This window comes from Scedosporium apiospermum, assembly GCF_000732125.1.
Source record: "Scedosporium apiospermum strain IHEM 14462 chromosome Unknown SEQ_SAPIO_0143, whole genome shotgun sequence".
Lineage (NCBI taxonomy): Eukaryota > Fungi > Ascomycota > Sordariomycetes > Microascales > Microascaceae > Scedosporium > Scedosporium apiospermum.
The window spans coordinates 1,344,726-1,371,546 of NW_015971844.1; the positions used below are offsets into that span (position 1 = coordinate 1,344,726).

Consider the following 26,821-nt stretch of genomic DNA (forward strand, 5'->3'; position numbering starts at 1 on the left):
AAGCGTGAGTTATCGGAGAGAAGAGCTGATAAAGTGTAGCTATTTGTGCTACTTAGTTCATCAACGGCCCCTTGACCATCGAATGCTCAACATGTTGATACAACCGTCCAAGAGAACCTTGTTATATATCTCGACAATACCTCCCTCGCCGTGGCTTCGGTCCGCCAGTCTTCCCCGATGACTGACGGAAGATGACTTGCGCTGTGGTCTTCCTGGAATACATTGCAGTAGTCCCTGAGCGCTGGCATCCGTCCAACTAGATCCTCAGATACTTTGAGAACGCGATATTAGACAGGAGAGAATGAAGTTTCCGGCCAAACGGTCCTGGGTTTGGATGATACCGGGATAAGCTACGACCGGGACTCTGTGATCCTCCCACTACCAAACCCAGAAACTACCTGGAATGGGTGTTCTTGCGGACGACGACCTCATCTCGCGGCTCCTACCTCAAGCCTCCCCAACAGTCGCATCCGATTCCTTGGCGTGCGCGACCAAGGATATCAGGCAATTCTTTAAACCTCCAGAACCGAACGGCACCCTCGGTAGTTTCCTCGGCTCATAGTTTATGTTCTCCAGCTCCTCGAACCTTGCACGCGCACGGGCCGGGACCGAATCGCCTACCCCTTCCCCGAGTACTCGCTGTGGTGCGGCTTCTCGACGGCGGCTTCGAGTTCTGTGCTCTCAGACTACTCAGCCTACGCGAGCAAGGCCTCGTCCTGGTTATCCGAGATCATCGCGTCGGCCGTCGCCTTTGCCGAGGAATGTCTTTTACTTGATGGGAGCATGTGGATGATATCCCTTGGGCGGTGGACGGGGCTTGCACGCCACTATTGCCATAGCTAGCTGCTATGCCGAGGCGCAGGTTGCGGGGGATCCAACTCCCATTCTCGGCCCGACGACGACGAGGTCGTCACCTGATGGAAGTTCTCATCGGGGACAGCGTCTAGATATTCCGATGGTCGTCGGGATAGGGCTGGCTGCTGCTTTTACCAACACTGCTTTTCTCGGTTGATGGGAGAATCTGGGAATGGGAGGGGCTTCAATCCATATTAAATCACTTTGGCCAACACTAGTCCACATATAAAACCCAACTTAATCCTAATTCATAATTGGTTAGCCTGGAGATAATGGAAGTGATAAAAGTCCATAGAAGCCGACCACGAACGGACTAGTTGGAGAACATTAGCGAACTCCCGGAAGTGGAGGAGAGCAACATTGGCTAGGACCTGTGCAAGCTTCTTATGTGAAGTTCATAATCATCAATGTTGAATTCGAGTAGAATATACATATTAAAACACAAAATAATCGCCGTTCATACCCTCTTTCCCGCCGGCTCCGTCATGGCCGATTGTGCCGCCGTCTAATCGATATTCTTGTAACCATTTTTGAGAAACAACACGAATGCGGCCGAGCCCTTTAGGATTAATGTCGCCGATAACGCCGTCAAAAAAATAAAACGTAAAGCCTGCAATCCTCCTCCGCCGTCGCTAGCCCCCTGGCCGAGGTTGGCCTTGATTATTTTTCATCTCAGTTATCATCCAGCTTAAGTTGGAAGTCCTCGAATTCATCAACAATATTGTCGAAGTTGGGAGTATGGGCGTCATCATCAGACTCCGCATTAACATCGAAGATATTGAGGAACTGGGGCTGAGGCCATTGGTCACATTGGCTTGCCTTTGCCTCCTGAGTCTTGCGGAAGTTGGCAGGGGTAATGGTCGCATCGGAGCTGTCTGATGAGACTGATGCTCCGGATACCGAGCGGGCGAGCGTTTGTCGGGCCCTGATCGCCGAGGATGCGGAGCGGCCCTTCGAGTACCCCAACGTGCTCCTCGATACGGCCTCCCCAATGGCACTCTCCGGAAGAGACTTGGTAGGCTCGATCGGCTTCGAGACTTTGCGTCCAGACGGCAAGAAAGAAGTCGGCTTCTTCGCCTGTGTCACTGTTGTGAGAGCTGGTCGAGGCTTTCTCTCTCTGACGGTGGAGGCCATGGATAGGGCGCTCGCAGCACGTCGGGAGTTAAGTGTTTGGGGGTGTTGCGCAGATGTGCGACCGAGCGGCCTAGTCTGCTCAGATTTTTGTGGTCGAGCCATATGCTTCGTTTCGGGTACGTCCGAGACCGACCAGTCTGTGTTTTCAATATCTCGAAGGATCCTTTCATCGCCTTTCTTGAGCGCCTTTTGAAGATTTTCTTCAAATCTCTTGTCCTTGAGTCGGATTCCATTCTCGTCCACGGGGTCATGGTACCGTTCATAGTAGCCCTTGAGCAAGTTCTCAGGCTTCAACCCTTCAAATGTCAAGACGCCGTCCGGAAAAACATCCGACTCGTAAGGCAGGTCTTGAGGCTTCGGTGGCGCGTATTCAATATCAAGGTCGTCGGACTGCTGTTCGTCGCTTCTGACTGCGAACTTCAACGGGGAGACACTTGCAGGCTTTGGCTTCGGCTTCTGGATGCTCGGCTGCTTGATCTGGCTCTTCTCAAATTCCTGAACTATGCCCTTAACGGTTCCGGTTGGAGGAGCCGCGCGCGCCTTCGCGTTGGTGGTTTTGTTTCCCAAGGGTGCTCGGGGCCGAGTTCCTACACGTGAGAAGTTAGGCTAATCGCAATCTCGCAGCCAACAGTGTCCAGTGAAGAGTAAAGATAAAAGAAAACTTACCGATTGGAGTTGCCAGAGCCTGCTTCTTTCCAAGGGTATTCCGGCCGGTTCCCAGGAGAGCTTTGCCCCCTGTGATGTGAGGGCCATTCTCGTCATTCAGCGGCACCTTCAAAGGCGTCTTCGGATATCGCGCCCCGGGTGTTTTGGGGGCAAAGTGCTTCGAGCCACCGCTCTTCGTTGGAACCTGGTGACTGTGAACCAGGTTTTCCTGGTCGCGATGTGCCGCCAGCATGTTGCTAGAGACCGAATTGGCGATGTCCTTCTTCCGGGGAGCTGAACTGGATGGAGTCAATTACGGGGGTGATTGTTGAGTTGATATTTCCGGCACGAATTAGCTTTTTTGGGGTCACGAAATTGACCCCCTTTTCCGAAGTGGAGAGAATGTCGATTCTATTCCCAAAATGATTGTCACCGATCTTGACTGGAAATTGAAGCGTGCAAGGTTGAAATGGATGTTGGGACGAGTAACGAGCTGTGCTCTTGACTATGGCAAGGATTGTTGAAATGCACGGACCATTTAGCGTTGGCCAGGAAACCAAACCCATGTCGATCAGGCGGGACCTGAGACCCCTTGCAACACAAGTTGCGCTGAACCGTTGCGGTTGGGTTGTCATTGTCAGCACCCCTCGTACGAAATTCAGGTGCCTAATACCATTGGAGAGCCGTTTGTGGTGTACCTTCGTCCGTGAGCAGGCACTGTACATGAACCTGTACGTAAATCTGTACATCCTGCAATGTACACTGCAGTACTTCGCAGGGAGGGGCAGCAGGGAACATTAAGTATTACCTTTTATTCTCGACGCTTCCTCCAAACTCCCCTCTTTCCATCTATCAGAATTCCGAAATTCGACATCTCCCAGTTCCACCTTTTACGCGTTTGGAATTATTTCCACCTGTCCTTCTTCAGTTCACCTTTTCTAATCCATCAGACTATCCGCCCAAAACTCAGCCATGGACCGCATCAAGGAGGTAACAGACATTCCGCTTGCTGATGGTTTACCCCACCATGTATAACCGGAGGGGCACGCCGTCATCTCACCTCTTCTCCCCCCCTTTGAGATATTCCAAACGAACCAACGCAACACGCGCTAACGTGATGCTTTCCGCGACAGAAAATGAACCAGCTCCGTCTGGATGCTGACACCGCCAACTCGAAGGTCGACGAGCTCCAGGCCAAGGTCAAGACTCTCGAGCAAGAAAATCTCGCCAAGGAGCAGGAGATCACCTCCTTGCAGCACAAGAATAACGTTCTTGAGGGACAAGTGGAGAAGCTCGAGGGCGACGTTGACAAGTACAAGAAGATTGCTGATGAGGGAAGTGGCTCCCTTACGCAAAACGAGGCGCTCCAGCGGAGACTGCAGCTCCTCGAGGAAGAGGCCGAAGAGGCCGACAAGACCCTCCGTGAGGCTAACGAGAAGTACGTCACTCAACCAAAGCTTGAGCCTAGCTACCCCCTTTTTTTTTAGACTCCTTACCCTTCTCTCCCATATTTCACCCTTTCCCCCCAATCACCGGTGCTCGCCCTACGGTCGCTAACCTAATTTTTCTTTCTCCCCCTTATTAGGCTCCGACAGACCGATGTGAAGGCCGGACACTTCGAGCGAAAGGTGCAGGCCCTTGAGAACGAGCGAGACCAATGGGAGTCCAAGTATGAGGAGATGGCCAAGAAGTACAACGAGGTCCAGAAGGAGCTCGAGGACTTCCAGCGCGAGATTGGTACTCTCTAAACCTGCAAGACCCGACCTTTTTCGACCAACTCGAGCGGAGGAAGGAGATGGCACTACTGGAGAGACGGATCATCTTGTGAGGTATTGGTCCCGGAACTTGATTATTTTGGGCTGCGTTGATGTGTGGCTGGAGAACGTATTCGTTGTTAGATCAGCAGTGGCAGCAAAGGCTATCTTCCACAATCGACAGTCTTCTTGCCAGGAGTAAGAAAAGGAGGGAATTATGCGCCTCCCTGGTGGATGCCCTTTTTGTGTTATTCTACCTGGACTGATTTCTCGCCTTCTTCTTCGCCTTTAGCTTCTGCTGCGTGATCTGCCTCTCTATCTTCGACTCGTATCTGAACTTCTTCTTCGGTTGCTTTGGCGGTCTCTTCTTCTCTTTCGTCTGTTCTGCCTCCCTTCTCTTGGCTTCTTCCGTATCTCCTTCGTCCTCCGATTCCTCCAATTTTGGTTTATGAAGTCCGTCTCTTGTTACCGAGACCGATTCAACGGTCACCGTGGTGTATCTGTCCTCGTCTATGTACTCGTCCTCGTGGTCTATAATATCGTTCGTTGGTGGGTCTTCGATCCCCTCCCACTCTGACCCCTCCGAGTCAGATTCCTCGTTGACTATCGCACCGGCCACTTCCGATTGCCGCAGGAGGGCGTTGACTTTTTGCACATGCTCTTCGACCTCGCGTTGTCTCTCCTCTCTCATCTGAAAAACCGTATCGTGTTAATACTGCAGATGAGATACATTCCAGTGGCACCATTTAGGCATGTTCATTACCTGTTTCCGCAATTCTCTCCGTTCTTCCTTTGCCTTCCTCGCCGCCTCCTCCTGCGCACGTTTTATGCGCTGCTGCTTCCTCTTGCGGAATCCAGTGAGGTACTCTTGGCGGTCATCGGGGTTGAAAGAGATCTCCTCCACGGTGTGTTCGATCTTGCGCTTCTTAATGGGGGGCGGAAGCAGGCTCTTCTTTACTCTCGGTGTGGCGAACATTTTGCGTGAATTCGAATGCGTACGAGTTCTTTCTTTCTTTCTTGAGGACAACCGGTCTCTATCTTTGGTGTTGGCGGTGTCGTTTATCGAAGGGTCGTCAAAATTTCATTGGAGCACCTGCATATCAAATGCAAGCATGCTCAAAATTATTGAGGTTTTGGCGGCTGCCGGCGGGCGGACGCGGTGCTCTTGCGGACCCAGACAGTTGACCACGGACTATGATTATGTAATGATCTGCACCTTCAATGATGCTCCAATTGTCCTGCAACAACAGGTCTCTGATCCTGGAAACTTTACATCACAGGTCGAAGCACTCTAGGCGACAACATTCCGAGCGTCAACTCGACCTCGATCTGCATCAACTCGCCATGCGTCTCTCCTTTGTCGCTAGCGCGCTGGCGCTATCTTCCTCTGCTCTTGCTTTCTCAGACACATCTCCATTCATTCTCATTTCAACTGCTCGGTACGTTGTATTACCTCAACTCGATAACCTCGTCCAAGCTCTCAGCTTGAGGAAACTACTAACCCGAGCTCTCTTCCCCATCCAATAGCTTCGCCGACGCCCCCAGCCAGAACCAACTACAAACATCTTCCCAAGTCGAGGGATCCGCGAAGAGCTTCCTAGAGTCATGCCCAACCGACCGATACCTTGTCGTGCTGCAGCCGAAATTAAACACCAACGACTTCCGAGGAGCAAATGGCAAGTCGGTACCGAACCTCCAGCGAGCCCTATCCCACGAGAATGTCGCGACGGCCTGGAGTGTTGCCAGTGTTGCTGGCGAGGTGTCGGCCGATGGGATTGCCGATTATATAAATAAGGCCTGCGCGAAGGCGGACAAGACTCCCGCTGTGGAGCAGATGAACCTGCCTGCGCTCCCATCTCAGAACTCTGCTAGCAAGCTTGCTGAGAATGGTGTGTTTCTGTCAACACGACTACGGGCTGTATACAACTTCTGGATGGCGTGTGGCTAACAGTGTCATAGATCATGCTCTCGCCGAGTCGATCAAGACCGTTCAATCTGGCGGATCTTACACAATTGTTTACCTTTCAACACCTGGCGAGGCTCCTGAGGTGCAAAGAGAGCCTGTCCATCAAGAGTTGAAGAAGCGAGCAACATATTCTCAGGTTGTTCGGAGGGAGGATGAGGGTGACACTGAAAGGGATACAAGACCTCTTTTCGAGAAGTACGAGTTCTTCAACAAAGGTATGCGCTGAATGTCTCCCCTCGTTGATGCCCGCAAGTTTAACAAGGAATTTTCCAGGACTTTTCATGACACTTTTCGCATCCCTGTTCTTCGTGACGATTCTGAGCTTTGGCATTCGTGCGCTCGCGAGCCTCGAGGTTTCGTACGGAGCTTTCACGAAGGAGATGGGTCCAGGTGCTCAGAAGAAGCAGCAGTAAGATGTAAGATCATGTAAGGCGGAATCACGGGTGCATTGGATCGAGGACACGTCCGTAGGGCAGTGTGGGAGTTTTTGCGTTTCATTTTGGGAATCATTTAGAAACAGGCCTTAATCGCATGCTTGATCACGAAGCCCCTCTTCTATCGTCTGTGATGCGAAGTCTTCCTCATCCCCAAGCCCGAGTTCCTTCCCCTATTCATGCCGGCCTTTTTTTTACCCCAGTCAACGCCGTGACGCCATTTGTATGCTTCTCCTCTAACCATGAAAGCAACTAGCACACCTTCCTTCAAGTGAATCCCAAACCTTCAACGGCCGACCCCGCCATCAACTCCCGTCTTCCCTTTTCCCAGCAGATTCCCCATTACACCAAGTGACTTGGGAGTAAGAAATTGGGAATCCCTTCTCGAATGGGATACTCCCGCCCACAGCTCCCGCATGTCAACTTGCCCTCAACGATATGAGTCTCCATAAGCAAGCGGTGCAGGTCAGCTGCAAGCTTTTCATCGGCCTGGAGCGCCTCTACGGTTGGAGGGTTTTCAGGAAGCTCGGGGAACCCCAGCTTTTATAACAAGGGCGGCGTTAGCACATTCTTATATCATTTTCCTCATTCTCACCACCGGGAAGTGAGACCCGGTAGACGCGAAAGCAGCAATAAAACTGGTTTGCGAGGTACGGAGAATTAAAAAGAACACATGCGCAAAACTCACCTCGGTGCATGTAGTCCTCAAGGCAGCCCAGTCAAGTCGGGGAAGAAGGCCGACGAGGATCTCGGGCCTGTACTTGGCATCATCGTCCTGGGCGAGTTCGGCGTCCTTGGGATGGAGGGGGAAGGATTGGTTGGAGACCTTGCAGGTCTTGACGGCGCAAGAGAAGAAGTTTAGATTTAGAACCCTCATTTTCACCGATATATATATCTTTCACGGAATAGACAGCGGTATGAACCAGAGTAAAATTCCTCTGAAGGAAGATATTCGAACTCGAGAGACTTGGCGTTCTTGGGTTGGGAATGTGTGTTATCAAGCGATCAATTGATAGCTTTTTTGAAGATTTGATTTTTGAGTCCAAAATGCGGGGCACGTGATAGTTACAAGTCGCCAACATCAGAACGCAGAAATGCGAGACGACGGGAAGAACGCCAGCACCAAAGTAAGGCAACAGAATAATTTGAAAATCAAAGGCTCGAGGGTACCATTTGCGAATCTGCACTTGTGCAAACACTTTACGAATACTTCTCATCACTAGCGCTCCTGCGCATCCGCCTGGCGTATACTGTGACAACAGCGGCGCAAAAGACGCCCGCCATAACAGCCTTTCCAAGGAAAGAGATGCCTCCAGAGCCGCTATCGAGTTTAACTGGGATATCTTCTCCGTTTAGGCCAGAGGCCCAGGATGCATTTCCGTAAAGACCTGGAGGAGGAAGTGGGTGCGAACACGAATCAGCGAGTTCCTTTTTTTTTGTGCAATGGCAAAGTGAAAAGAAAATAGAAAGAAAATAGAGGAAGACAGTGACACGGCTAGAGAGCCTCATATTTGATTGCTTTGTAGTCATCGGAGAATATACATGCGTTGACTGTCCATCTTCATCTTTCAGGTATGGAAGAGTGTACAGGTATGACAAATAGACAGAGTGTCTTGACTTAAAGCTCTACGTGGATACCTTCTTCAGGGACGGGAAGTTCGCCGGACTTGGCGATCTTGACCGTCTTGACGGGGCGGTCGCCAGGTTGAGTCTGGACCTTCTCAATCTTCTCGACGACATCGTAACCCTCGAGAACCTCGCCGAAGACGACATGGCGGCCATCGAGCCAGCTGCAAGAAGAGTGCGTTAGTATGGGTTGCGGGGGGACAAGTGTTCGCTTTCCGGGGGTAGAGGTAGCCTACGAGGTGACGACGGTGGTGATGAAGAACTGCGAGCCGTTGGTGTCCTTGCCAGCGTTGGCCATGGAGAGGAGGCCGGGCTTGGAGTGCTTGAGCTTGAAGTTCTCATCGGGGAACTTGTCGCCGTAGACTAGGAAACACGAAAGCCGTTAGTACATTGGTGGCCCGCGAGAAGAAATTAAAGACCATCTAAGACGGGGGAAACTTACTGGACTTGCCACCAGTGCCATCGCCCTTGGTGAAGTCACCACCCTGGATCATGAACTGCTTGATGACACGATGGAAGGTCGAACCCTCGTAGCCGAAGCCCTTCTCTCCCGTAGCGAGAGCCCTGAAGTTCTCGGCGGTCTTGGGGACAGTCTTTCCGTAGAGGCCGAAGACGACGCGGCCCAATGGCTCATCGCCGTGGGTGATGTCGAAGTAGACCTTGTTGGTGATCTTGGGGCCCTTGGCAGCTTCGGCGGGCTGGGCGAGGAAGACCATGCTCACTCCGAGGAGGAGCAGGGCGGAGAGGAAAATCCGCCTGACGTTGAACATTTTTTCGGTTGGGTGGATGGGTTTGCACGAAGTGAGGAGGTGGTGATTGCAAGACTCCAAGCTTCAAATGAAGGATTGTTGTCGCAGTTCAGCCTGGTGTTTTGGAGAGGGAGAGGGGGGGGTTGAAGAATATACGCGTGCTCTGTTGCTATTGCTCAATTGCTAGCGTCCAAGAGGACAGGTCACTAGCTTCGCTGTTGCTGCTGGACGATGGCGGGTGGGCCAGTGTTTCAAGTGCCTTTCTCAGCCAGTTTCTCCAGGAATAGGAGCAGTGGAAATGAGTATCAGAGCATCAGTGAGCGTTATAGACCCCTGCAAGTACTTTGTACAGAATATTACTGGCTGATCATGGCCTGATTCATTCAAGGTGTTGAGGTACTAAGTACTTAGGAGTTTAGAAAGGACAGGATGGAATCGCTGTCGAGGCTGGTGTTGTGGCTTGATGATAAGTTGTGGCTAATCTGGGCTGCTAAAAATTGATGGACCAAAACCACGCCTCATGATGCCGAATTGAACCTCACACCACCCAGAGTAGCAAAGACTGAGTCGGGTATCACTTCAAGATGGTAGGTTGACCAATCCCTCTAACGGGAAACCTAAATCTTTAGCTGACACAATTGGACTCTCTAGGTTTTCATTCTAGGTGTCAACTTCAAGGCGCGCATGCCGGTAAAGGTAGGAGGATCTGGCTCCCGCAATCCTCCCAGTCCCCAAATCTTGCCTAACTTCGAGCTCCCAATCATTTAGAAAGCGCTCGAGTGCTTCTATGCCCTCGGACCAACGACATCCTCGCGCATCATGGCAAAATACTCCATCTTCCCCCTCGCAAAGGTCGGCGCTCTCTCAGCCAAGACCGTTACAGCCCTGACAGCAGAGCTGTCCCAAATGACGATCGAAAACGACGCGAAGCGAATTCTGCACGAGAATCTAAAGCGACTGAAAGATATGGGAAGTTACCGCGGAAGGAGACACGCAATGGGTCTACCGGCCCGTGGACAGAGGACGAGGAACCAGATTTACACCGCACGGAAGCTCAACAGACTGGACCGCCGTGGTTGATCGAGCCGATCTTTGGGCTAGGGTGATGCCCAACAAAAATTTTCTGATTCGACTCGACTCTACCTATGACCGTGGCGTCTTACATTCACTGCGTGGTCAGTTTCGATTGCGATTTGGAAAGGGAGCGAGTCACCTTCGGGCTGGCAGATAGATGTCAGCCCCTGTACAACACACATGGACATCGAGACGATGGAGGAAGATTTGGATGTGGACATATCGCTGGGGTGATTTCCGCACTCAATATACAAGAACTTATGATTATAAATCTGTTAGAATACAAATGTTCTAGTCCAAATTCTTATCTGTACAGGGTTATAATTGCGAGGACGGGTCGGGTTACTACGAGTCACTCCAGAGACTTGGTAAATCATCCTCCAAGATAGGCGCGCCCGCTGCCTGTAGGCGAGATGCAACTTCATCTACATCACGCCAGACACGTAGAAGATTCCCTCCCACAACCTTTGCGACATCCTCATCACTGACGCCTTGGCGTAGAAGCTCAGCGACGAGAGCGGGATACTTGGATACATCTTCAAGACCTTCGGGCGTCTTCTCAATGCCGTCGAAATCGCTGCCCAAGCCGACATAGTCGTATCCAATCAAGTTCCCGATATGCACGATGTGCTTGACGACCTGATGAAGGTTGGCGTCCTCGGGCACATATTTAGGCAGGCCGTTGTTGTTGTCGGATTCAGTACATGCGATGAATGGGGGATTGAAGTTGATCATGACGAGGGAGTTACGCTCTTTGACGAGCTGGAGGACGCTGTCTTTGACGTTTCGAGGATGCGGGCAGACGCTATATGCCGAGCTATGGCTGAAGATGACTGGTGCATGGCTTCCCTTCCAGTCGTCTCTGCCGCCGAGCACATGTATCATGGTGTCCTCACTAACGGGTGGGTGTCAGTGAATGAGCACAGGGAATTTTATCTAGCGTGGGCTACAAACCTGGTGTGGGACAGATCGACAATTAAGCCGAGCCGGTTCATCTCTGCGATGAGCTTCTTGCCTTCGGCGCTCACGCCGTGCCATTTCGGCTCTGCCTTGCGAATGGGATGCTCGAGGAGGGCGGCATCGGCATACTTGTTGTGGCAGTTATGGGTAAGAGTAGCATATCGAACACCCAAGGCTTGGAACCTGCGCAGATTCGCAACGGAGTTGCCAATCTGATGAAGTCCTTCGATTCCTAAGGGGGAGATGAGCTGGCCATTCTTGAACGCATCGAGAGCATTGCTGCTATCGACGCTTCCGGAAAAGTCACTCGGATAGGCCTCTTTCAATCGAGTTGCTAAGTCAATTTGCTGCAAAGTAAACTGGACGCCTGATGAAAATTGACCGTTAGCGCTTGAAGTTACTGTACGCAACACGCAGGCCTACTCACTCTCGGCGTAGTTTTCATCAGAGAAATCAGCACCATCAGCGGGGCATGGCACAAAGACGCTCCAGAAGAAGCCGCCATTCAATCCATCCCTTAGACGGGGTATGTCAACATGGCCAACGAGACCACCCTTTTCGAAGGGCGTGGTGAAGTTGTCTTGATAGATGTGGTTGTTGTACCAGCCACGGATCAGAATTGGCAAATCGTTATGCCCATCTAGTACAGTTGTTCTTTAGTAATAGCTCTTCCATGAGCACGACGTGCGGGGAACTGGGGGGAAGGATGAGATACCAATCAATGGGGTGTGGGAGAGTATATGTTGGACACGGTCATCGATTGACTTGGGGTTCTTGGAGTCTAAAGATGGCGATGGCCGATGTCTCGTGGGCACTACATTGCGATAATTATCGGCTAGTGGTCTGAATAAAAGACTTATAGAGAGCAAGGACAGCGCTGCCGCTAGGACGCGCTTCTTCGTGAGATGGCGAGACTGTGAACGGCCGTTCACGGAGCCGGGGGGCCGGTTGGGGTCAACAGCCGGACTCTCCGGTTTTGATAAGGGGAGATGGGAACGACGGTCCTTGAAGGACATTGTATAAAGAATTATGTGACTACGCTTGACGATATAAGCATATATAATCTACTACGTAGACAATCTGTGCGCTGCGTCGATGAAGATATAGGAATTGATGATATGAAGTGAGGTGAAAGATAAGGATGAGTCGTTTGAAGAGGAATTGACGTGCTTGGCGGAGTGAAGTTCAACCGATGCTCTCAATTCCACCAACTTTGACAGTTTAAGACTGCCAAGCTCAACAACGAAACAGTTTTCATCTCGAAACGACGTCCAATACCAAACATCTTTCCAACTACTGCTTAGTTTAAGAATATCATAAGTCGTATTTTTCTTTTTTTTTTTCTTTTCTCGAAATTCACGTCTTCGCTCGGACCAGATCTCACGAACAGTCTACAGTCAAGAAGAGGTTAATGCCATTGTCAGGGTTGACGTACACACTGGGTCACAATTGGCGGTGGATCAAGACTTGGAAGATTAGCCGCGCGTTTCTGGCTCCAGCTTTTATCGTCGTGGATCTGTCCATTGGGGCTTGGGAACTTGTCGATGCTCGATGCATAAGGACGGGCGGCACTGATCGGCAGGGCCTCATAGTTTCCGTCTTATGCTCCGGGAGGCAATCAATGGTGTCCGTGGTGCCTGGTATTAGTGAAGGACATCCATTGGGTCCAGGAGCCAACTAAGTCTCCGTCTAAGTCGACGAGACGGTGGAAGGCCTCCTCGGAGGCAGGGTGCGGGCACGAGCAGCCAGTTCCAAAATTGGAGAGTCTTCTCGATCTATTCTTCCGACTTGGGGATGCCCAGGGAGGTTGATAGAACTCTTTCCTTCTAGATCAAGGCTGTCCAGTTCTATCCTCTGTCGCAGATACGAAGTACCTCGTACTTCATTGATTGTTCGTGTTTCAGGGGTGAGCGGATATTTATAGTGCGCCCACGTATTGAACGGGCTGGCACTATTGCTCGATCAGTGGCTAAGGCCAGCCCAGGCCCAGGATCTGCGCCTTATTGGGAGTGGGTACGCCAGGGGTTCAGGCGGCGTGTTCGAGGATTGACCTTTGTTCATTGATGAGTGTGCTCGAGTCGAGTCTTTTGCAGGTCCAGTGGCTCAAGTACTTTAGCTTTCCATCTGACGATGATGCGCCCATAAGGCATAGAAAAAGGAATAAAAAGAAAAAAAGAAGAAAAATTGGGCAAGTTCGACGTCTCGCATCTCCGGTCGGGCATGCTCAGAACTACACGATTCGATGTAGCCATCAATCAATTCAGAGGTCATCACTGATCGGACAGAGTTGAGCCTGATCCTTCAATGCTGAGTTACGCTCTCTTTCCTGCCTGGTCGCGCTGTCTCCTTGTTGGCGGCAACGATACCTGCTTGGTACATGCAATGTTATTCGAACACAGCCATTCGTCCAATATTTGCAAAGTACGTACTTTGTACTTTACCCTGATGCTAGAATCCATCAATGAGGACTCCAACGAGTCCAACCATTGATTCCCAAAACGACATGACATGCGTACTCGTGTACATTTGTATGTACATTTGTATGCACGAAGTACTCCGTACACGACGAACTAGCACCTGCCTCCGCAGTCCACGCCAACCATCACCATTGGATTCCAGCCGCAGACGAAGCTGACCTGTCCTTGTCTCCTTGTTCCTGCCCTGTTACGTCCTCTAATTCTGTATTACCTTCTTGCCCAAGAACTGTGCCTGGCGCCTCCTTTGAAACCCATTTTGATCTTCTTTGATACTTGTAGTCAATGGTCTGCATATGCCGGCGTCATCAATACTTGCTTCGTAGTTGCGTCTCCGGAGGAAAATAATTTCCTAGTCAGCAACAGCCTCGTCGTCCGCTACGTCCTGCCTCCTGTCTCCTGCATCCTGGACCCGCAACACGTCAAACGAAACAACTTCTCACCGACTGTGTAACGACCTTTTTTTCTTCCTTTTCCTACCTTTAGAAGCTACCTCTACACAGCGCGGCCAAACCTGCGATTATCCAAATTTCGCCAATCGTTCTTGTCAAGCACAGCGCGATCCACTTGCCATGCCGAGCTTCGCGGATTCGTTCTGGTCTGCCGACTATGCGGCAGGTGCGTCATTGCGACTCTCATTTGATCCAGCCTTGGGGCTATCTGCTCACGGCGCCTGTGGTTGCGTGGCTAACTGGTGTCTGCCCCCTCTTTCTAGGCCTTGGGGTTTTGTTCGGAAAGCTCCAGCAGGGAGTCCTGGAGAACCGCCAGGTCCTCACCGTTGCGCGGATGCGAGCCGAGGCCGAGGAGATTTACGGTCAACGGTTAGCAGAGATCGCCCCGGCCGCCGACAAAATCACCGGCGGATTTAGCAAAGATGATGGAGCCAGCGTTCGCAAGGTGGGGATGCAACGGACCGCCAGTCCTTAGCCTGATGGATGCAATAACAGATTGACTAACCAGTTCGTAACCCTCCACAGGCCTACGAGGGCGTTCGAACCAACATGGACGACGCCGGCAAGTCCCACAAGAAAATCGCCCAGAATATCCGAGACCTCGTTGTCAACCCCTTCTCTCGATGGTGCGATGCCCACGAAGCCCGCATCCAAGATTCCCAGGACGAGCTGCAAGCGCGAATCAAGGCCCACGACCGGCAGTTCGAGGCCGTCAAGAAGCTTCGGAGCAACTACCTAAACAAGTGCCGTCTTGTAGAAGATCTCGAAGAAGAAAACAAGTTGGCCTTCCGGGACCCTGAGTCGAGTCCAAAGGCCGCCATCCCCGAGATCAAGGTATCCGAGAACCAGGAGCCACCCATCGAAGAGGCCGATGAGGATATATACGAGATTGGCGACGAAGTCTATGGCGCCGAACAGTTGAAGAAGATACTCGCCCATATGCTCACTACCATCAAGCTCGGGGAGACCAAGGTACCGGTGCTCGGCACATACCAAAACACTTCCGCCGGTACCGATATCGTCGAATATCTCCAGCGACATATGGGCACGTCGAGCATAAGCTACGCCGAGCGCATCGGTCAGGACCTCGTGTCGAACGGCTTCTTGCGTCTCGTGGGCAATGTTGGCAACACATTCGCCAATAGCTCGAGGATGTTCTACCAGTGGCGCCCCAAGGCTTTCCAAATCTCCGGCGTGCCAGAGAAGAAGCTCACGACCTCCAGGACTATGTCCTTCCCCGTCTCCGACGGGTCCGATTCCCCCGTGGTTGGTGCCGTGAGCGAATACCTATCGAACTGGAACCCCCTCAACAACCCGCATACCAATGAGACTCCCTCGGAAAGACTCCAGCGGGAAGCTCGGGAAGCGGACGAGAAGTACAAAGCCGGCGTCCAGAAGCTAGACGAGATGCGTTGTGAGCTTGAGGAAGCTATTATACTCCATCTCAAATTCCTTGAGCGGTGCGAGCTGGATAGGCTAAAGGCTATCAAGACGGTCTTGCTGGACTTCTCCGGAACCGTTAGCAACGTCATCCCCAGCCTCCAGTCTACCGTCGACAACATGATGCTGTTCCAGGAGGCTGTTCAGCCCGCGAACGATCTTCGTTACTTGATTGAAAACTACCGCACGGGAAGTTTCTTCCCAAAGGTCGTCGTCTACGGAAACTACTATAACAAGGTCGACCAACAAACCTTTGGTGTTGATCTAGAAGCTCGAGCAACCGCCGATAAGAAGCGCGTGCCCAGCATTGTCACCACCATTCTTACCTACCTGGATAACCACTATCCCGATCTCGAGGATGATGCGGCGATGCGAGGTGTTTGGCTCGTTGATGTGCCACTGACCCAGACCCACAAGCTCCGCGCCAGGGTTAACGACGGCAAGCCCGTCTCCCCCGAAGCCTTTGCTGATTTTGACGTCCCGACTGTTGCTAGCCTGTTGAAGCTTTATCTACTCGAGCTGCCTGGTAGGTGGTCAAACATGGCCTGGAGAACTCCAAGTCGATGGATCCAGCGACATTAACTAACCATTTTTACACTAGATTCTTTAATCTCATCTCACGTTTATGAAATTGTCCGGACCATCTACTCAAACACCTCACCCGACACCGCAGACGCCGCTCGCGTTGCAGTGTTACAGCAGACCCTCTCGCAGCTGCGCCTTTCTAACATTGCTACACTCGATGCTTGCATGAACCACTTTACACGCCTCATCGACCTCACATCCGCCGATGAAGCCTACATCTCCGCCCTCGCTGCCAACATTGCGCCATGTATTCTCCGGCCCAAGACCGAGACCTCGCTCACCATGGAGGAGAAGCACGCCTACCGCCTCATCCGAGACCTCTTCGCTCACAAGGACGCCATCTTCAACGAGCTCAAGCGCATGTCCACTCCCGGCTACTCTGGTTCTCTCGGTCGATCAGCGCCGAGACCGAGAGCTATCAGCACCGATGAAAGCAACCGGAAAGCCAACATGGAAGAGCGCAATCGACTCCTCCTAGAGAAGGCAGGCGCCGCCCCCGGATCCAGTCGCAGCCGCGCCACTAGTCCCGCGCCGGGCCCTCGCGGTCACAGACGTGATCGCTCCACCGGCGGTCCCGAGACCCGATTCCCCATCGCCAGCCCCACGGTTCCGAATGAGCGCCACCGCTCCAGCCTGGGAAGCGGCGTGGGCGGCTTTAAGAGGCAGTCTCTCGAGGTGCCCGGATCCGAGTCTACGGGTTCTCCGGTCGAGGCGGCAGCTGCCGCTAACGGTAGCGAGAGCATAAGCTACGCCTCAAGGTCCGACGCTGCCCTTTCGGAGTCTCCTATCGAGAAGAGGAATAGCTTATCACGCAGCGGAGCGCGCTTCTCGACCGGAAGGAGGATCCCGGTTGCGCTGCCCGAGTCGCCTAGGCAGCGCTCCGAGACTCTTACGCATAGGGCTGTGACGTTGGAAGATAAGCCTATGGTCGATTAAGTGTTTTATTTTGGATTATTGGAATTAGTGGCTGTGGGAGAGAGAACAAAGAGGAGGAAGGCGGGCGGGAGGGTTAAAAGGCAGGCACTAGGATTTTTCTTAAAACACACCGAGGTGTATGAGTGATGGGTTTTTTTTATCGTCTATGGGAATGAGGAAATGGTTTTTGCCTTGCTTTATAGTCTTATTCTTTTGTCGTTCCTTTTTTTACTTCTTTTCTTTGTTAGGTGTGAATGCTGGTTTCAAGATAATCGGCACGGCACGCGAGGATGCTACATCAAGTGGATTTGATTTTCCTTCCGTATCAGAGGGGATTGCATTGGAGAGAAGCTGGAGGGGAGATGCCGAGGCAGAAAGCAGGGGAGAAGGTGATTTCGTTTTTGTGTTGTTTTTCTCTCGGGAAGATATCATGTATGACAGCGTTGCAAAGTAAAAGAACAACATTCGTCCCTCGCTTTCTCTCTCCCCCCCTTTGACGCGAAGACTCGTACGGGGATCTGACTCGTCTTTTTGGCGCATATACTGGCAAGTTTGTTTCTCTATCCCCAGCCAGCAGGAGACCTCCGCATGGGCAGATGCCATATAATCTTCAAAACATCATAAATGACTTCCATTTTATTTTCCCAACCCTGTATCCCCTTTCACTCTTCTATCTCAACAGGCGGCTTGACCTTCTTTTTCTTCTTCTTCACCACCACCACAGCATCACCTCCTCCAATAGCAGCATCCTCAATCCCGTTCCCGCTCGCAGGACCCGCCTCTCCAACTGCAGCGGGAGCAGCTTTCTTCTTTTTCTTGGTCCCAGCAACTCCCTTCTTCGTCCCCTTCTTCACCTTCTTCTTCACAACCGTACCCTCGACGTCCACACCCTGCGCGACCTGAATCCTCTCATTCGCCCTCTGCATCTCCAGCCGCAACCTCTCCACCTCCTTCATCGCCTTAGCCATCTCCTCGTCGTCCCTCGCGCGCGCATCCTCCGTCGGCGCCCCGGCCTCTAGGCTGAGCGACTCGATGCCTGAGGAGCTGACCTTGAGGATAGACGACGAGTTCTTCGACCGTCCTCCCGCTCCCCGACCATGCCGCGACTCGTCCGAATCATGGGTGCGCGGCGTTGATCGCCCGCTTCCGCCGAGCGTCTCGTCCTGCGCGACTACGATTTGCCGGCGGGCGCTGGGGGTTGCTAGTGGCTTTGCATGGTGTCTGGCAGAGGAGGTCGGCAATGTGTCGGCGGCGAGCTTGTCGATGTCGAGCTGCATGATGGGGATGGAGTCGATGTCTAGCTCGGGACCGTTGGTGGATTGAAGGATTCTGTGAATGGGCGTGGAAGACTTGCTGACGTCGCTGCCGCCGATGTAAAACGGATCGTCTCGGTTGCGATCGAGTCTTTCGGCCCGCCGCCTCGCCACGATATCAGCATCGAGGTAGCTCTCCTCAGTCACTTGCTGCTGGTAAGAGCTCGTGAATTCTTCGGGCGCGCCGCCTAGCCTGCTAATCGCGGGCATAGACATCTCCGAGGAGATAGATGTTGCCGCAGGCTTCTTGTAGTAGTACGAGGTAAAGTCGTCGCTTTCCTCATTCTTGAGGAATGGCAGGTCTGCTTCTGCCAGGAGTCGTTCCAAATCTGGATGGATAGGATTGTCCAAGTCCAAGCCATCCGGTATTGGTACATTTGATTGAGCACCTACAGCCACAGAGTTCAAATCCCAGCCGGCGAAGAGAGACGGGATGGCTTGAGTTAGTAGAAGGGGTGGATCTTGCTGTGTCTCATCCGTAGATGGAGGGTGCCCAGACACCGCCTCAGAGGTAAGCTTCAGAAGCTCCACGAATTCGACGGAGCGTTCCTGAACCTCGAGGTTTGGGTGTTGAGTCAGCGGCTCGAACGCATCAATGACTCGAGCCATGAGCAGAGAGATACTGCTCTTGCGTTCAGCTGTCCACGGCTGGTACTGGTCACCAGCTATTAGTGCAAATATCTTTGCGGTAGCTTGGAGGCAGGTGATGAGAATAATGGGAGAGGATGCTCTCGGGATGAGCTGCAGGATCGATGCGAGCGTGGTATCAGGGGATGCTAGTGATGTGGCATACTCGCCGAGAAGCCAGGCTATCGACTTGAGTGCGGCAGAGGAGATAGAATTTTGGTTGGGCGTATCTAGGAGAAGCTGCTGCACTATGAGGTCGGCGGCCCTCACCGCAGAGCCTCTCATGGCCTTGACCTTGACGGCGATGTTCCTTAACTCGTCCCCGATCGTCTCAGTTACGTCCACAGCCGAGGAGCGAGATGCGGGCAGGTAAGGGTCTTGTTCAAATGCCCGAGGAGCCGGGGCCAGTCGCACGAGCTGCGTCAAAACATCGATATACCAGTCGAAGTCGAAGATGGAGTTGTAATTATTCTGGGAGCACATCTTTAGAATTCTGCCAATAATGTCGATTTGATACTCTTCCGGTAATGCTTCACTAGTCGACGTCGATACCCTTGGAGAATCGTTGTTTGAGCCCTCATCTGAATCGGCAGTCCATGTACTGGATTGCTGAGTGGCAAAGCCCTGGGTTTGCTTAGAGGGCTGGCAAGCCCTTAGCTGCTTCATCAGCCGGCCAACGATAGACAAGAGATTCTCTGAGGAAACCATGTCCTGGACTAGGTCCAAGGCCTTGATTCGGATAGTAATATCAGGACTATCGATGCATTCTAGGATTACGTCTTCTTGCTGAGACACTAAGAAAGGATGGGTTACGACGATCTTGTTGAAGGCGAGGAGCGCAACGTATTTCACTGTGGCGCCCGGTTAGACCAACAGACAGATACGGGAAACGGTTGGAAGGACGTACAATTCGGGTCGCCGTCCACCAGAATCATGCTTCTCAGCTTGTCGACGCAAAGAGACGCAATCTCCTCCCTACCGGATATGTCATCTGCGCTTCCAAGGATACCTCCTTGAATGATACCATTTATACATTCGTATAATAGAGACATGGCTGGCGTAGTACGGATAATCTCGGTCAAGGGAGGAAGCAGTTTGCGGACGAGACGAGGTTCTAACGGCGTGAGAGTAGCAAACTAAAAGTGCCCGGTTAGACGGAAACGTTTAGCAGAAAGACGGTGTCCCATAATGATGCACGCACGAGCTTGATGAGCTTAATGGCCATCCAATTATTCCCTCCGTCCACAAGAAGTTCGAATAACCGGGGCGCAAGGGGCAAAAAATCATGAGGCCGTCGCCATCCGAGCTCGCAAATAACGTTGACAATAGCGGCAGTAACGCTAGGGTCTTCATCCTTGTCCATCAGGCGCTCCTTTATCCTAGGCCAAGCGGCGAGGAGGGTCTCTGGGTACACGAGGGCGAGGCGGTAGAGTGTGATAATGGTCTTCTTGCGCACGTTCGGATGCGAGTGGCCCAGACGGGAAAGCATCTCGCTTTGCACGGAGAGGGCCAAGGAGGGGGTGATGATATGCGGGAGGGTCGTGATCGGTAGGGACATAATGGGGATCGAGGTGGACGCCAGATCCTGCGAAACGACGAGTCAGACAACGAACACTTCCAAACACAACAGTGGGCGGCCTTCTAGGACGCCTCCGCACCTTCTTAAGAAGATTCGTCGCCAGCATGAGAACTTCCGTGTCGGGTCGAAAGCTTTGGGCAGCACCGAGATATCCAACCCGCTTCTGGTGGTACTTGGGTGACGACATGACTTCGAGGACATGGAAAGACGCCCAAGACATGTCATGGCCAACCATCTCGAGGTAAATGAGCTTGAGTAATGCGATCGCCTTGAGGTCTGGATAGTGAAGCTCCGTCAGCACTTAGACCTAGACCACAGTAAGGGAAAAAGCAGTGAGAAGGTCTTGGGAGTGCTTACCCATATCGGCGCTCCGGATTTCCGACCGACATTCCTTGAGGCAGTTCTGGATGTACTCGCGCTCATTCCCCTTATGGTTCCTCAGACCTCGAATGAGGTCGTATAGTGACTTTTCGAACCTGTTCGCCTAGTTAGGTGTCGATCCACGGCTCGAGATCGAAGTAAGTCCTACGCACATTGTCGCAAGGTAATACCCCACGTGGGGTCTCTCCGTTGTTGGCCGGCGGTGGTGTTGGAGGCCCAAAGTGAGAAGGGGGATCGGTTCGAGATGCTAAGGGGAGCTGGTTGTATCAAGACGCATGGCCATCCTCGATCGCGCAGTCACTTTCTCGGCGGGATTCGCATCGACGGGGACCCGCGGTCCTGGGTGATGGTAGGGCAAGGCACGAAGGTTGAGAGATTGAGGTTGCCAGCGATATTGCATTGCCTGTCTGGTGGTGGATTGATGGTGACATAATGGTACATAGCACTGGTACCTTAGCTAATTCAACTACCAGCAATAGTATCATTTCGGCTGTGCACACTGTAGCTGCGCACCCTACCTCCCACCTACGGCAACAACACTGAATTGGACGTGGACTTAAAAGATCTGAGCCTCCCTCAGTCCTACAAGCGGAAGGCCAATTCGGCCAATTCAGCGTGGACATGTGAGGCCGATTGTTGCTGAACTCGACGTTCAATCCAGTCCGTTGATCCAAAGCCAGCTGGGAGCAGGCAAGATTCCAGAAGAGGCGGAAAAGCGTATCAAAGGCCAACAACCTCAATTCAAAGATGAAGACAAGTATAGGTAACCCTCGATGTCTTGCGCGAGGACTCGGGGTGTCTTTCAATGGCGCCCTTCGTCCTCAGAAAGAGGATGTTGGAGAATCCGTTTTATACCGACTTTCTACTTGACTGGATATAATAGTATCACTTTTCAACTTCACTGTTTCGTAATATGGGATCAAGACTTCAAATTTCCAGTTACTTCTGCTAGCTAGAAGGGAAATGGTAAATAAATTAAAATAAAAAGAAAGACAGCGGAGAGAATAAATAAATAAATAAATAAATCACGAAAAGAGATGGTGGATGAAGGCCGTGTAAGCTAATATCGCGGGAAAATCTTTTATCGGGAATGGCACCCTTTTTCTTACAGGTCAACCGACCGCATTAAGTATTCCAATCCTCCAAATCACCAATGCGATAAACCTCAACTACCCAATCTCACAGCCCCCCCCTCCACCGAGCCTTCGAACCATCCATCCCAAATGCCGCCCCGGCTCCTCCTGCGCGCCGCCCCCCCGCGCCTCCCATTCACCATGCCTCTCCGCCGCCGCCTCGCCCCAACAATCTCCTCCCGACCCTTCATCACCCTCCCCGGCACTTCACCAAGCCCGCAAACCCTCACCGCCAGCCGCACCCTCCCCTACGCCCCAAAAGCTCTCTACGAAATAATCTCCAACATCGACTCCTACTCGACCTTCGTCCCCTTCTGCAGCGCCTCCAAAGTAACCCACTGGTCCGAACCCTCGACCACTGACAACCACAACCGGCGCTCCCCGACACAGGCCACCCTCCGCGTAGGCTGGGCCGGCTTCGAAGAATCCTTCACCTCCCGCGTCAACTGCGTCCCCTTCTCCCTCGTCGAAGCCGTCAGCGGCGCATCCGCCCAGCTCGTCGCCGACCCGGGGAGGAAACTCGCCTCCAACAACTCCTCCGTCCTTCGAACCCTCGTCACGCGCTGGAGCCTAACCCCCAGGAACGTCGCGGGGAAGGAGGGTGCCGAGGTCAACTTGACCATACGCTTCGAGTTTGCTAATCCGATCTATGCGGCTTTTTCGGCGGCCGTTTCGGAGACGATTGCTGCGCGGATGATTGAGGCTTTTGAGAATCATGCGAGGAGGGTGCTGGATAAGAATGTGCGACCTCGCGCGCCTTTATGAAAGTGGTATCACCGATCGGATACACTTGACCAAGTGAATTAATGATGAACGGGCCTCTTGATGTTGACATATGGGTTCCTCCTCCTCTCCACTCACTCTGTACAAAATAAACGAAGGAAGTGATGCACGTATAGATATTAGATATTTTCGGGGCGTTCTGGCAATGGAGCTCCTTGGATGGGTTCTCCTGTTCTCCTTATAGACTGTTTTTAAGCATATAGACTCCAATTGATATGCTATCTCTCTTCGCCAACTTTCGATCTACGTACAAGATCTTTTTGTCCAGCCCATATACAGTTTCGAGATGTTCAAGATCGCTGCATTCGTTTTTCCACTTTTCCTTTCCTTTTTGGGAAAACATGAAAGGAAAGGGACCACACCAACACCCCAAGTTCCAATGTATCCTCGTACCTCACGCTCCTTTGCCGAGTAGACCATGCAAGCCAACTAGAAAACAAGAGGGCTAACCACGTCAGGATAAAACTCGAAGAAAGGTAGCGATAGTCAGGGACTGAAGGTCGAATTTCTACCATTCCGCGTTTATGCCACACGCCTTCCAACCATGAGACTCCGTTGTCCGCCCATGGGTGCCCTTTTCTTTTCTTTGGAAAGGAGAGGGGATTGTCCACCCAGCTGAGAAAAAAAAATAAAATGAAATAAAACCAACAAAAACAAACATAAGTACTTCTTCTCTGCAACGAGAGAGAGGGAGAGAATGCAAGCGGAAGAGAGAGCGGAGAAAAAGAAAGGGGGAAAAAATAGATGGAGAGTCGAGGTATCATTCAACAGAAAAAAAGAAGAAGAAATATGGCAAAAACAACAACAGCGCATAATCCACAGAAATACCAGATCTAAGAATGGTCTGGCTGAGAAAAATGTCAGGGAAAAGACGTCGCTAGATAACGTTGCCATGAGCACGCAGATGTATTTCCTCCCTGTCCATGCCAGATAAAACTCATAAAACTCCCAAAGTTGGCTCGCAATCAAACACCCCAACAATTGTAACAAACATCGCCACCCATCAAACTACAAAAGGGATCAATCTTGCAAATTTATTTCTTCCTGTAGACGAACATTAGGTTAGCATCCAATGGTTCATAGGTAGGCAAGATCTTAGAATGCTAAAATCAATGGAGTCGAAGGGTTAATCTTGACTTACTTCTTGCTACTCTTCTTGGGCTGCGTTCCAGACATCCAGTTCAGGAACGCTCCTCCGCTCGACTTCTTGGACCGCTTTTCCTTTTCAACGTTGACGATATCGACGCCTACGGGGATGTTCGATCGCCCGCCAGGAGGCTTTGGAGGGGCACCACGCCAATCGGGAGGCGGTGGGGGGTTCCCCATTGCTCCCCCTGCGCGTCGACCGATGGGAGGCTGGATAGAGATTCCGGGGCGGCCAGGGATTCCTCCTCGAAGACGGAAGTGTGGGTGGTCGGGATGCAGCTTCTCCCTATTCGCAGGAGGCCACATAACCATGGTAATTTGCCAGTCCGGCTCGATGACCTTTTCCCAAACCTGGGGGAGGATAATCTCTCCGTTGGGTCCGATGAGATCAAACATGCCACGCTGAACTAGTGGCCCAATGACATCAACGGATTGGAATGCTTGCTTAATTAATTCCTCCATTCCCTAGAAGAAGAGGTTAGTATTACCGTATCACTGCGCGATAATAACAGCAACCTTCGAAAAAGGGTGGGAGGCAGGAGAGGGTTATGCCGCTTACAGGCCAGGTCTGGCAAAGATGAAACGGGAAGCTGAACTTCCTGCCAACAGCATCCTTAAACTTGATGGGGGCCTTCTCTGCCGCCTTCTTCGCCTCAGCGGCAACCTTCGCTCTCGTCTCTTCTTGCACCCGCTTCTTCAGAGCCTCTTCCTCCTGCTTCTTCGCCTCTGCAGCAGCCGCCGCCGCCGCAGCTTCTTCCTTTTCCTTTTCTATCTTTTGGCGCGCCTCGAGTTCCGCCTTGATCTTGGACTCTTCCTCTAGCCTCTTCTTGTAGGCTTCTTCCTCGGCTGCCTTCTTCGCTGCCTTAGCCTTAGCCTCCTCCTCGAGCCTCCTCTCCATCTCGAGTCGCATCCTGGCAGCTTCTTCGGCATGCTTTATAGCCTCCTCTTCCCGTTTCTTCGCTGCTGCCCTAGCTTCTTCCTCAAGCTTCCGTTCCATCTCGAGCCGCAACCTAGCAGCTTCCTCAGCGCGTCGTACGGCCTCTTCCTCGCGCCTCTTCGCCTCAGCTTGGGCCTTCAGCTCGGCCTCGAATTTTTCGCGGGCTTCCCTTTGAACACGCTTGATTTCTTCCTCTCGGAAACGTCTCTGTTCTTCTTGAGCTCTCTTTTCTGCCTCGATCGCTTCAGCTTGGGCCTTCAGCTCGGCTTCGAATTTTTCGCGGGCTTCCCTTTGAACACGCTTGATCTCTTCCTCTCGGATCCGCCTCTGTTCTTCTTGAGCTCTCCGTTCTGCCTCGATGGCTTCGCGAGCTGCCTTCTCCGCTTCTCTCTTTGCCCTCGCAATCTCTTTCTGAGTTTCTTCTTGCGCCAGCTTCATGGCCTCAAGTTTCCTGGCAATGGCTTCTTCGGTATCCTTGCGAATCTTCTCCTCCAGTTCCTTTCGCTTCTCAGCCTCGACTTTCATCCGTTGCTCTTCCCTGTACAGTTGAAGTTCGGCCTTCATTTTAATCATTTCGGGACTCGGGCTCGGCTCCTTCGGTGGCGGGGCTGGCGTAGCGGGTTTGGGCGCAGGAGCTTCTGTCGGTGGTGGCGGCGGAGGGTAAGTCTGAAGGTATTGCTGCATATGCGGGGGAACGCCAACACCGTAGCCGCCGTAGCCGTAATGGCCGTTAGGCTGGTACGGGGCGACGCCATAGCTATCTCTGGGGTCGCCGAAGTAATTGGCGCCGCCGTTGCTCGACATAGGCGTGAAGGGGTTCGGGTAATTGTAGGGAATTACCTGATTACCCTGGTGGTAGGGAGCCGGACCCGGACCCGGCGGCATGAAGCCTCCAACGGTGCTCTGCGGGTATCCTGCTCCTGGAGGTCCGCCCCGTCCCCCATAGAAGGCACCCGGAGGGGGTCCATATCCACCACGCGCCCCCCACGGGGCCGGGTAGTCATCTGATTGATCCAGACTGTCGGATTGGGTCGGCGGCGGCCGATGGAAGGAGTTACGATCGTAGAGTCTATGCTGGCGGTAGGGGTTGGCCGACCGGGAACGTGAGCGTGAGCGTGATCGTGATCGCCGGTCTTGACTCACGGACGCCGAGTCGGAAGGGTCGACCTCGTCGTCGTCGTAACCGTCCCAAGTCTCGTCCTGCTCGTCGTCGTAGCTAGAGTCCTCTTGTTGGGAAGATTCCTCCTCCTCGCTAGAGCTATGCACCGGGTGATGGTGCTTGATTGTTATGTGACGGGCTCCTCCTCGGCTACTACAATCAGGTCAGGATTTATGTTAGTGACTTTAAACTTGCAACCACGGTTGTACTTGGACAGAAACAAAGTTAGACAAAAGGGGGTCAAAAGAACATTCAAGGAAGCCCGAATGAAAATAAAATAAAAACAAAATGTGTGGCCACAAGAGGAACAAGACTGGGGGGGAAGAGGCCGTCGCAGGAACAGGGTGACTAACGTCATGGTCGGAAGTAGCAATATGCACCCTTTACTCACGACAATCTGAACAGAAAGTCGGAGCAAAGGTACACGAAAGGGAGGGGGGGATGTTCAGCAAAAACGCAATGAAGCCTGCTTCGAGGCGGGGAGGGAGAGCGGACAGCCAGAGCCCACGGCGTCTTCTCCACCCAACTCCGTAGTTTTTTTTTTTTTTTTTTTTTAAGTTTGAACGGTTGAGTCGGGTTGTGGGATCGACTACCGTAAAGAGATTGGGGGACAGGCACACTGGATCTAGCGATGACCTGTCAGATAGACTTCCGCTTCAAATCGTGGGTGGCTTGGCGGACGAAGGCTTCTGCTGGCTGG

General features: G+C 52.3%; 11 protein-coding genes and 1 pseudogene across 11 annotated transcripts; 5 read left to right on the forward strand and 7 right to left on the reverse strand.

The window, feature by feature from the left end:
• Nucleotides 1-1,527: 1,527 nt before the first annotated feature.
• Nucleotides 1,528-2,887, reverse strand: SAPIO_CDS9662 (uncharacterized protein; the record flags this gene model as incomplete). The annotated part of the gene is made up of 2 exons (XM_016790997.1): nucleotides 1,528-2,576; nucleotides 2,656-2,887. The coding sequence occupies 2 exons, from the start codon at nucleotides 2,885-2,887 to the stop codon at nucleotides 1,528-1,530; spliced, it is 1,281 nt and encodes a 426-aa protein (XP_016639507.1).
• A 719-nt stretch (nucleotides 2,888-3,606) lies between these two features.
• Nucleotides 3,607-4,382, forward strand: SAPIO_CDS9663 (uncharacterized protein; the record flags this gene model as incomplete). Its single annotated transcript, XM_016790998.1, has 3 exons — nucleotides 3,607-3,624; nucleotides 3,768-4,072; nucleotides 4,220-4,382. The coding sequence occupies 3 exons, from the start codon at nucleotides 3,607-3,609 to the stop codon at nucleotides 4,380-4,382; spliced, it is 486 nt and encodes a 161-aa protein (XP_016639508.1).
• Nucleotides 4,383-4,641: 259 nt separating this feature from the next.
• SAPIO_CDS9664 (Uncharacterized protein) lies at nucleotides 4,642-5,364 on the reverse strand (the record flags this gene model as incomplete). The annotated part of the gene is made up of 2 exons (XM_016790999.1): nucleotides 4,642-5,079; nucleotides 5,152-5,364. The coding sequence occupies 2 exons, from the start codon at nucleotides 5,362-5,364 to the stop codon at nucleotides 4,642-4,644; spliced, it is 651 nt and encodes a 216-aa protein (XP_016639509.1).
• A 368-nt stretch (nucleotides 5,365-5,732) lies between these two features.
• On the forward strand, nucleotides 5,733-6,767 carry SAPIO_CDS9665 (uncharacterized protein; the record flags this gene model as incomplete). The annotated part of the gene is made up of 4 exons (XM_016791000.1): nucleotides 5,733-5,827; nucleotides 5,916-6,277; nucleotides 6,348-6,569; nucleotides 6,628-6,767. 4 exons carry the CDS (start codon nucleotides 5,733-5,735, stop codon nucleotides 6,765-6,767), a joined length of 819 nt encoding a protein of 272 aa, XP_016639510.1.
• Nucleotides 6,768-7,130: 363 nt separating this feature from the next.
• Nucleotides 7,131-7,665, reverse strand: SAPIO_CDS9666 (uncharacterized protein; the record flags this gene model as incomplete). Its single annotated transcript, XM_016791001.1, has 2 exons — nucleotides 7,131-7,328; nucleotides 7,477-7,665. 2 exons carry the CDS (start codon nucleotides 7,663-7,665, stop codon nucleotides 7,131-7,133), a joined length of 387 nt encoding a protein of 128 aa, XP_016639511.1.
• Nucleotides 7,666-8,406: 741 nt separating this feature from the next.
• On the reverse strand, nucleotides 8,407-9,184 carry SAPIO_CDS9667 (Peptidyl-prolyl cis-trans isomerase B; the record flags this gene model as incomplete). The annotated part of the gene is made up of 3 exons (XM_016791002.1): nucleotides 8,407-8,578; nucleotides 8,651-8,777; nucleotides 8,857-9,184. 3 exons carry the CDS (start codon nucleotides 9,182-9,184, stop codon nucleotides 8,407-8,409), a joined length of 627 nt encoding a protein of 208 aa, XP_016639512.1.
• Nucleotides 9,185-9,747: 563 nt separating this feature from the next.
• On the forward strand, nucleotides 9,748-10,243 carry SAPIO_CDS9668 (uncharacterized protein; the record flags this gene model as incomplete). The annotated part of the gene is made up of 3 exons (XM_016791003.1): nucleotides 9,748-9,750; nucleotides 9,815-9,859; nucleotides 9,932-10,243. 3 exons carry the CDS (start codon nucleotides 9,748-9,750, stop codon nucleotides 10,241-10,243), a joined length of 360 nt encoding a protein of 119 aa, XP_016639513.1.
• A 339-nt stretch (nucleotides 10,244-10,582) lies between these two features.
• On the reverse strand, nucleotides 10,583-12,213 carry SAPIO_CDS9669 (Membrane dipeptidase; the record flags this gene model as incomplete). Its single annotated transcript, XM_016791004.1, has 4 exons — nucleotides 10,583-11,132; nucleotides 11,192-11,564; nucleotides 11,625-11,837; nucleotides 12,054-12,213. 4 exons carry the CDS (start codon nucleotides 12,211-12,213, stop codon nucleotides 10,583-10,585), a joined length of 1,296 nt encoding a protein of 431 aa, XP_016639514.1.
• A 2,030-nt stretch (nucleotides 12,214-14,243) lies between these two features.
• SAPIO_CDS9670 (Uncharacterized protein) lies at nucleotides 14,244-17,084 on the forward strand (the record flags this gene model as incomplete). Its single annotated transcript, XM_016791005.1, has 4 exons — nucleotides 14,244-14,289; nucleotides 14,387-14,559; nucleotides 14,649-16,089; nucleotides 16,165-17,084. The coding sequence occupies 4 exons, from the start codon at nucleotides 14,244-14,246 to the stop codon at nucleotides 17,082-17,084; spliced, it is 2,580 nt and encodes an 859-aa protein (XP_016639515.1).
• Nucleotides 17,085-17,725: 641 nt separating this feature from the next.
• Nucleotides 17,726-21,117, reverse strand: SAPIO_CDS9671 (Ap-3 complex subunit delta; the record flags this gene model as incomplete). Its single annotated transcript, XM_016791006.1, has 6 exons — nucleotides 17,726-19,854; nucleotides 19,911-20,139; nucleotides 20,205-20,588; nucleotides 20,662-20,858; nucleotides 20,940-21,048; nucleotides 21,112-21,117. The coding sequence occupies 6 exons, from the start codon at nucleotides 21,115-21,117 to the stop codon at nucleotides 17,726-17,728; spliced, it is 3,054 nt and encodes a 1,017-aa protein (XP_016639516.1).
• A 1,120-nt stretch (nucleotides 21,118-22,237) lies between these two features.
• On the forward strand, nucleotides 22,238-22,861 carry SAPIO_CDS9672 (annotated as a pseudogene; the record flags this gene model as incomplete).
• Nucleotides 22,862-23,913: 1,052 nt separating this feature from the next.
• On the reverse strand, nucleotides 23,914-26,479 carry SAPIO_CDS9673 (uncharacterized protein; the record flags this gene model as incomplete). The annotated part of the gene is made up of 4 exons (XM_016791007.1): nucleotides 23,914-23,923; nucleotides 24,021-24,490; nucleotides 24,585-26,274; nucleotides 26,475-26,479. 4 exons carry the CDS (start codon nucleotides 26,477-26,479, stop codon nucleotides 23,914-23,916), a joined length of 2,175 nt encoding a protein of 724 aa, XP_016639517.1.
• Between the last annotated feature and the right edge of the window lie 342 nt (nucleotides 26,480-26,821).